Source organism: Oncorhynchus nerka, linkage group LG20, assembly GCF_034236695.1.
Source record: "Oncorhynchus nerka isolate Pitt River linkage group LG20, Oner_Uvic_2.0, whole genome shotgun sequence".
Lineage (NCBI taxonomy): Eukaryota > Metazoa > Chordata > Actinopteri > Salmoniformes > Salmonidae > Oncorhynchus > Oncorhynchus nerka.
In genome coordinates, this window is record NC_088415.1 from 24,198,035 (window position 1) to 24,207,512 (window position 9,478).

Genomic DNA, 9,478 nt, shown 5'->3' on the forward strand with positions numbered 1-9,478 from the left:
ATGAAAGCAATTGACCATGTTTAATCCACTCACAAACTTAATCTGAAAAATTCAGTATTGATTATTTTAAACCCAAGAACATGTTTTAGAACAGTCATCTCTGTAAGAAATATGCTAACATGATTGCCATTGCTAGATAGATAGCTAAAACGGTTGCCTAACACATAACAGCACACCTAGCAACAAACATATTTGGAAGATTTGTAAGAAGATATTTGGGAAGTTCGGAAGAAAATCATTAAATCTTAAGATATTGTTGAGGAATTACACCTTCGAACTATCTTATGAACCTCTTATTTGTTTTCTTAAGAACCGTAAGAAGTGTTTTGTGAATCTGGGCCTAAATTGTTAAAATCAAAGGTACTCTTTCAATATGTTTCTCCCGAGTGGTGCAGCGGTCTAAGGCACTGCATCTCAGTGCATGAGGTGTCACTGCAGTCCTTGGTTTCAATCCAGGCTGCATCACATCCGGCTGTGATTGGGAGTCCCATAGGGCGGCACACAATTGAGTTTGGCTGTCATTGTAAATAAGAACTGACTTGTCTAGTTAAAAAAAGATAAAGTTGTTTTTGATTCAAATGTATCAGTTTGTCACTTTCACGAGGTTGGAGTAATAACATGTTCAACTACCTAAGAGATATGCTCGAATCTAGGTTCTACCTTTTAGATTTTGAGAAAAATAACAACTAGGGAAGAATTTTTCACTTCTCTCATTGACTTCTCAAACTCAAACAAAGGTCCTGGCCCTAGATTCACAAAACACTTCTTACCCAAAAACTTAAGAAAAAAATTAAAAAGTTGATAAGATAGTTTGTAAGTGCAATTCCTCCACAATATCTTAAGATGTAAGGATTTTCCGACAAACTTCTCAAATATCTTGTTAGAATCTTCTTAGAATGTTTGTTGCTATGCAACTGACAATCATGTTAGCATCTTTCCTACTGAGATTACTGTTCTAAAACATGTTCTTGGGTTTAAAATAATCAATACTGAAACTTTCAGATGAACTTTGTAAGTGAATGAAAGATGTTCAATTGCTTTCATGCACTTATTCTCTCACTGCCTGAGTTTAAGACAAGGGTTTAGCTATCTTGGAATTAAGAAGAAATCTAAACTTTTGCTAAAGGAGAAACAAGCTAAATAGCTTAACAACATTTCCAAGATTAACTTTCTTTGTCAATCTATGGTTAAGGAAAAAATGGCAGTTAAGAAGAAATGTCTTCTTAAGAAGGTTTTGTGAATCTGGGCCCTGGTCTGTTTCACAAGCGTTACCCGGAAGTCTTGCGATGTTGCGCCTCTGGGTTTTTTACTAACAGTAACATGAAAAACATAAAAACAGCCAAAGGGATTCCACAAAGAAATGAATTTAAAAATAAAATAAAACTAATCCAGATTATATCAATTCAAATACAGACATGTATCGAATACTTTTTTAAAACATTTTGTTTTGAATATGTTTTAATGACTCTAAATAGTTTTCCAAATCAGATTTTAGAAAATAAGAAAAGGGTATTTTTTTTCAAAATTTTTGATTTGTGTATGAAAAAATATCCTAATAAAATAAAGAGATTTATGACATACTCACGTTCAATTGTGGAATCAGTGTAGTACAATAATATGTCAAACAAAGTTTCAATGGTTGTATGCAATTTGAGGCCAAGATACAGTTTTACATCAGTCCAGAAACGGTGGTATGGGTGTTTTTTTGATTCACTACGCTCGCTCTCCAACGTAAATAGCGTCAGGTTGATGGCCGCAATAAACCAGACGATGGCTGTTCCACAGAATCACAGATAGACCAATTATACAGATATTTCACCGGATGTGTAAGTGTGAAGCACCCGGTTGGCGTTTCAACTCACTACTAAATATGGTGATGAGGAAGCCTAGTGGCCGGCAGTGGGAGAAGATGGATTTTGGCCGACATTATGCAAATGTTTTCATGTTTCCCAATACAGTTTTCTGTTCCCAAAACTAGAATCTGTTACGAACCGAGTGGGCAAGGTTTGATAGATTTGACCTTTTGCCAAATTGCGTTGTTTAGAAGGAGTGCAAGGGCGAATTTAGTTATTGCACAACCGCACTTTACAGAGTAGGCATCGTTCCCTAACGGAAATATGCAAATACGTGCAAATACATGCCCCAATAGTATCTCGTGCTTGGTTGTTTCCTTCAGTCTGATTACTTTCACTTTTGTTTACAGAGCGTAGGAAAGTCAAGGACACAGAAATATTATTTCATGTAAAAGTGAATTGAATAAAAGATGAGCTACGATCGTGCCATCACAGTGTTCTCACCTGATGGCCACTTATTCCAGGTGGACTACGCACAGGAGGCGTAGTGCATGGTGGGAACCAAATTGAACTCCAACTGGCGTAACTGTATCAATCAACAGGTTGGAGTGCGAGGAAAAAATGTTGTTCTAGGAGTGGTGAAGAAAACTGTTGCCAAGCTCCAAGAAGACAGGACAGTGCGCAAAATCTGCTCCTTGGATGACAATGTCTTCATGGCCTTTGCAGGTACATTTTAAACATAGGATATTGCACACCAAACCACAGACGGTGTCAAGTGGTGATTGCAAATATGTAATTACCATGTCTGGTATAATTTATGTCATCAACATTTGAGTACCTTCAAAAAGTATTCACACCCCTTGACTTTTTCCACTGTGTGTTACAACCTGAATTTAAAATGGATTAAATTGGGATTTGGCACTGGCCTACACACAATACCCCATAATGTCAAAGTGAAATAATGTTTAGAATTTGTACAAATGAATTAAAAATGAAAAGCTGAAATGTATTCTCAATAAGGATTCAACCCCTTTGTAATGGCAAGCCTAAATAAGGTCAGGAGTAAAAATGTACATAAGTCACATGAATTGCATGGACTCTGTGCAATGTGTTTAACATGATTTTTGTATGTCTACCTCATCTCTGTGCCCCACACATAGAATTATCTGTAAGGCCTCTCAGTCAAGCAGTGAATTTCAAACACAGATTCAACCACAAAGACTAGGGAGGTTTTCCAATGCCTCGCAAAGGGCACCTATTGGTAGATGTGTAAAAAAATATATATACAGACATTGAATATAGCTTTGAGCATGAAGTTATTAATTACACTTTGGATGGTGTATCAATACACCCAGTTTCTACAAAGATACAGACGTCCTTCTTAACTCAGTTGCCAGAGAGGAAGGAAACCGCTTAGGGATTTCACATTGTAGTTACTTCTCAATACTAACTTAATTGACAGTGAAAAGGCCGCTTGTACAGAATAAAAATATTCCAAAACATGCATCCTGTTTGCAACAAGGCAGTAAAGTAATGCTGCAAAAAAAATGTGAGAAAGCAGTTAACACTTTGTATTCAGGATGAAAAGTTGTTTGGGCAAATCCAATGCATTACGGAGTGCCAATCGCCATATTTTCAAACAGTGGTGATTGCATCATGTTATGAGTCACTTTACAAATGACCTTGACTAACCTGTACCCCCGCACATTTACTCGGGACCTGTACCCCCTAGCCTCGTTATGTAATTTACTTGTTCGTTTTTTGAACTGCATTGTTTGTTAAGGGCTTGTAAGTAAGCATTTCAGCACGTGACAAAATGTGATTTGATTTGTATGCTTGTAATCATTAAGGAGTTTGTTTTTAAAAACAATGGCAAGGCCTGAAAATGGTTGTTTAGCAATGATCAACAACCAATGAAAGAGCTTGAAGTATTTTGAAAATGATTTTAAAAATAGCCAAATGTTGCACAATCCATGTGTGGAAAGCGCTTAGACTTACACAGAAAGACTCACAGCTGTAATCGCTGCCAAAGGTGATTCTAACTTGTATTGACTCAGGGGGTTGAATACTTATCTAATCATGTTGGTTTAATTTCTGTGTTTTTCTTCCTCTAACATGAGTATTTTGTGTATAGTTCACAAATTTGAATTAAACCCATTTTAACAAAATGTCAAAAAAGTCAAGGGGATAAAATACTTAAGGCACTGTATTCCTACTTTGAAAGAGACATGTAATGTTACTGCTGAAATTGAGCAAATTAATTTTACACCAAGTTGGGTGAGGTGTTTCATTGGTGTAACATACTTCCTCCTTATCCAATGGCCTGCAGGATTGACCGCCGATGCCAGGATCATTGTTAACAGGGCCAGGGTGGAGTGTCAGAGTCACAGGCTCACGGTAGAAGACCCTGCAACAGTAGAGTACATCACACGCTACATCTCCAGCATAAAACAGGTACCACCCACCCATCCGTGCGGATACGTCATTCCTATATATACAGACTTTCAGCGCTACACCCAAAGCAATGGGCGAAGGCCCTTTGGCATCTCCTCCCTCATTGTGGGGTTTGATTTTGATGGAACGCCCCATCTGTACCAAACAGACCCCTCAGGAACATACCATGCCTGGAAGGTAGGGGTGTTTTTCTGACCCATACATTTGAATCATCGATGAGATGCTTCAAAATAAGAAAACTGTTCGGGAGTTTCTAGAGAAGAACTATAAAGAGGATATGGAGTCCGATAGACACCATTAAGCTTGCCATCAGAGGGCTACTTGAGGTGAGGCTTACACCACTGTAGAACATTTGACGGCAACAATGTAGTGATTGAAACACAAAGCACAGATTTTCCTCCATCAAACTTTGCACCCTGTGTTCGCAGGTTGTCCAGTCAGGGGGAAAGAACATTGAGCTAGCCATTATGAAGCGGGATGAATCAATGAAGGTCTGTTTGAAATCGTGACATCTCAGCAAATCCAGAGGATCTCACCTGTGTAATAGTGCAACTTAATGTTCCCCTAATTATTTATTTTCCACTGTAAATAGATTCTGGTCCAAGAGGAAATCGAGGAATATGTCACGGCTATTGAAACAGAGAAACCATGAACACTTTGACCAGTCATAACAAAAAGACACATGTGCCTTTGCATCAGGAATCTCATCATTTACATGAATTCTCATTGTTTCTCTAGCCATTTCTGGAGGGACCCCCAAGGATTACACATTTTTGTCTAGTCCGGCATAAACACCCGATTTGACTAATCAGCAGACTATTGTTTGGTTGAATCAGGTAGGCTATGGTAGTGCTGGTAGACTCCAGTGCTCAAGGTACTGGGTGTTAAGACAAACAAAATGCTCCCTCCCTGGGAGTCCCAATGGAATGGATTGAGAAACACTGGTGCCCTAATGTATCACATGCAATCTTAAGATTTTACCTTATTCTTGCAATGCAAAATATCTGCATTTAAAAACTACAACATCCACCTAGTATCATTGAACAGAGAACAAGTGAATAAGCAATTTCCCATGTTTATTTGCATTGTAACAATTGAACACTTATTTTCTCAAAATGATAGAAAACAAACCAATACATGGGAATTCAATATTTTTAGCAGACATGGTCTGTTTTAATTAAGTTAAGTAATATTTACAATATCATGAAGTATTTTACCCTCACCAGTTTCACCTTCAAATTGATCCCTTGAACAGTTTAGGAAGTTTGCATGTCATCCATTTATCCGAATACAGAAAAGGATGAAAAGCACAAGCAAATTCAAAACAATGTCAAAAGCCAAAATGTACCTTAGGCTCAAAGAAAATAAAGAAAAAGCAATGCATTTCACTTCTCATATACTTATTCAGGTGTGGGGTCCCAAGAGTAAAAATAAATTCTCATTACAAAACACTTCATGATGGCAGAGAAAAATAATGGAATGCAAAATGTTACATTTTGGTTAACTACAAAAACAAAAGTACATACACAACCAACCACTGTGGCAATTCATGCACAAGGTAACCCAAGCGTCAAACGAGGCCTGCAGGGTTAAAAATATATATTACTAGACTTGCCTGGTTAGACTCAAATCGCAAGCAATATATACCCAGGCTTTTGAATAAACATGCGTCCTTACTCACTTGACCCTCACAGCCTCCCAGTTCGCTGGGAGGGCCGGCGCTGTGCGGACCCTAGCCCTCTGCGGCCGCGGTAGCCCCCACGGAACCTCAGGAAGCTACCAGGAACCCCAAAGGTCTCAACGTTCAGCTTCCTCTCCTCTGCCCTGGTAGTGCGTCTGGGTCATAGTGTAACATGATTAGACAAGCACAGAGATTAGTCATATCTTCATAAGCATTTTGTGACACATGAAATTGACAGCACAATAGATAGTCATGTTCAGAGCACATCTATAAAATAAACATGGTCACCTGGATTTATGGTCTGATGAGATGTTGTCAAAGAAGGATTTGGCCTTGTCATAGTAGCACTTGGGCCCAAATGGATCCCTCTCCACGGTCTTCTCACCAGTGTCTACTTCTGGTTTCTCCTTCCCTTCATCCTGTGTTTCTAGTGAAGATGCAAGCATGGACGAACAATGAACAAAATCATGGTTCTGAAGTGCTTGCACATGATACCAAATAATATTTTGGGAGGATACATTTCCACCAGAGTTATAAGTCCCCTTTTTGCATTAATTTCCCCAATCAGTGATGGCCAAATCATGAGCTAATGGTTGCCTAATGCATGATCACAGTCATGGTCAAATTGCCACATTCCTGCAACTACAGTACAAAGCACATTGGTCACAGACATGTGGTTATTTTAATGCAACCAACCTTTGATGTTCAACTTGTCCTGCATCTCCCGCTCTAGCGCTTCCTTGTCGAACTGGGCATTTGCAGAATCAAAGTCGAAGTCTGACTCAAACTTGAGGGTGCTGGGCATGGAGCTCTTCACAAGGAGCTGGCCCCGATTACGATTCCTGGGCCTACGAGCTCCTGCAGGACAAAAATGGAAAGAATGACAAGTCATTCATTCTAAGGTATGAGAAATTCTATAACAAAATGGTTTACTATACAACCATCCAGAGCAAATTAGATAATGTCCCTGGCACAAGAGCTAAAAAGGGTGGTCACCTGGTCTCCTCCTTGGTGGTGGCCTGTTCTCGTCATTGGCTTGGGAAGTTGTACGCCGAAGCTGTACATCGGAGCCACCTGATGGTAGAAAACTAGTTGCAAATCACATTACATAGTCCGTTTTACAGTATGAACGCATGTTTTTCCACAGGGGTCATTTTTTATTACATCTACAACTTAACCAGAGCAAACAAGTGAAATGACAGTTAAATTCAAAATCAGGCATTATGCCAATGTATACTATGGGAAGTAGTGCATCTTCTACAATGCAAAAGCTGAATACACATTCAGGTCCTTTCTATTTGTCATATTCTACAATGCATTTCTTTATCCTTATTTTACAAGCATAAAGTAAAGAGAGGAAACCCCCCCCCCATCCCATATCAGCCTGAAGTACCACCAGCTCATCCCGGCTTGCTCCCAGTCTGCTTACTGCCTGGTCCAGAACGTCTCTGGGGCTGTGGGCTCCCTCGTGCACCTCGCTGCATGGGCCTACTGGTCTCCCTGCGCTGCTCCTGAGACAGACTCTGGCCTTTCTTCTGCCCTGTCTCATCTAGAGGCACAGTCTGGACAGCCTGCTCCACCATAGGACCCCTTCTCACTTGAGGGCCATGAGTTCCACCTGAGTAGAATAGGACCAAGAGGGAGGTTATATATCATCATTGGAAACAAGCACCCGATAATGGATTTTATCATTAAAATGAATAGTGTTGCAACATGAATCATCTCCATCAGTTCCAGTCTTATTCACTGACTCACCCAAACCAAGGGCTGCAGCATACTGCTGGTTGAGCAGATAGTTTGCTGCTAGCTGGTTATAAGATGGGATCCTGTAGGGACTGATTGGTCCTGGAGTTGGATTATAGGAGGACGCTGAGGTGCTGAGTGATGACTGAACCCCACCAAAACAAGGAAAGAATACAGCAAATGCATAAATAATTGACTCGAAACACTGATATTATGGACGGGCTCATGGCATAGCCCTTGATCATGACTCAATTTCATTACACATAAATCATTGGACGAAGACGTTTTCTGTAGGGGGAGTTTTGTTAACCAAGATCCCCGATGCTCAATCTGAACTTTAACGTGTCGCTTGCGGTACAGTATTGGACGCAGAAGGACTTTAGCTTTCATTACACCGAGAAATACTTTAAAAAGTAAAAACGTTTAAATTGATTAACACCCAAGGGCTAGTGTTCCCAAATTGCTATGTCTCCATAATACAGCGTTTGTTTACGGAAAACAGAAGACAAGCGACTACCTTTGCTAATTAGCGTGTTCCAAACACCTTTGTGTAAGCCAACTCTGGAAATGTGGTGGAAGTGTAGTTTTGTTGGATGGAGGCACCCATAGCTGTATCGATCTGTGCAAAACGGCTACAGTAAGTGTATCTTTAGTATTTGAATAACGTTTTCCCTTGATGAAATGGCCATATGTTTCAAAAGCAGTATCGCAAGCGATGATTGGCGTTTCTTAATGCTAAAACACAGCGTCAGTACTATAGTTCACACTAGGCAGTCTTGGGCGAAGCTAATGGTTGAGAAGGCATAATTTCGCTTAGAGTGAGAGGGAGGCATAGCCTGCCTACCTGCACAATGGCAGTGTCCTGGGGCAGGCCATGGTGGGATTTTGGAGGCTCACACAATGAGATGTCTTTGATATCACTTCCTCTGAATATGATGTACTCATAGACGTCGTCTTTGGGAGGGGTTGGCCGGTCTGTGGGTCGGCCCTCTGATCCAAATGACTTCACTGCATATGAACAAGAAAACAATCATGGAAGGTCATTGACAGGCCAAAGCAAATGTTTTTACTATGCAATCCATTGACATCTGTACACACAAACTATCCGGTAAAATACAACAGTAGGCCTAAGTGACCATAGTGAAACTTTACTTTCACACCCCACTGCTCGCATTGTCTGTGTTTAAAGTATGGGCTCCATCACCTATTTGTAATGCCACATGTGATCACAATCCCTTATTTTAGGAGCAAACAGGTCTTCTTTGACCTCAACTGCTGTCTGAGAGTGGATATGCTCTCTTTGGCCGCTCGCATAATTTACCTTTTGTCAACACCACTGTCGAATTCACGGTATCGATGGTGTATAAGATGCCCTCATACCGATTTAGAGCTTTGGAAATCAAGCCAATTTTACTGCCGATATAAGGAGTCCCGACGCTCATGGTGGCTGGTGAACTAATGGCAACAAGTAATCGTCAAGTAGCCTAATCTCTGCGTTGTATTTGAAATGTGATTCACATGACAGCAAGGTAATATTCGGCTCATTAGAGGGAATTTATGGACCATCACTCCAAGGTGAGCCATGGGCCACGCCTTCTCATTTACAAGTGCACCTGTGCCTCAAGGGGTCATGGTTGGATTGCATTTGCTGAAGAGTTATAAAAGTTAATTGGAACTTAATCAACTATACTCTATATGTAACAGTTATTGATGGCATATATGCATATTGGCTAAGTGTCGTTGCAAATATGCCGAGTTCATGCAATTTCGTTCTATAATATTTATTGTAGCCCATAAACTAGGCTAC

The 9,478-nt window shown here is 40.2% G+C and overlaps 1 protein-coding gene across 3 annotated transcripts; it reads right to left on the minus strand.

The window, feature by feature from the left end:
* Positions 1-5,306: 5,306 nt before the first annotated feature.
* Positions 5,307-9,115, minus strand: LOC115102118 (protein LSM14 homolog B-like). Of its 3 annotated transcripts, none has more exons than XM_029621713.2 (9): positions 8,993-9,115; positions 8,516-8,679; positions 7,684-7,816; positions 7,358-7,546; positions 6,925-7,002; positions 6,625-6,786; positions 6,217-6,355; positions 5,929-6,083; positions 5,307-5,828 (listed from the first exon to the last, which is right to left on the minus strand). In XM_029621713.2, exons 1-8 carry the CDS (start codon positions 9,111-9,113, stop codon positions 5,936-5,938), a joined length of 1,134 nt encoding a protein of 377 aa, XP_029477573.1. In that variant the 5' UTR covers positions 9,114-9,115; the 3' UTR covers positions 5,307-5,828; positions 5,929-5,935. The 3 variants fall into 3 exon arrangements, with proteins under 3 accessions (XP_029477573.1, XP_029477572.1, XP_064861404.1); XM_029621712.2 differs by having other exon boundaries at positions 5,925-6,083; XM_065005332.1 differs by having other exon boundaries at positions 5,307-5,852; positions 5,925-6,083.
* Between the last annotated feature and the right edge of the window lie 363 nt (positions 9,116-9,478).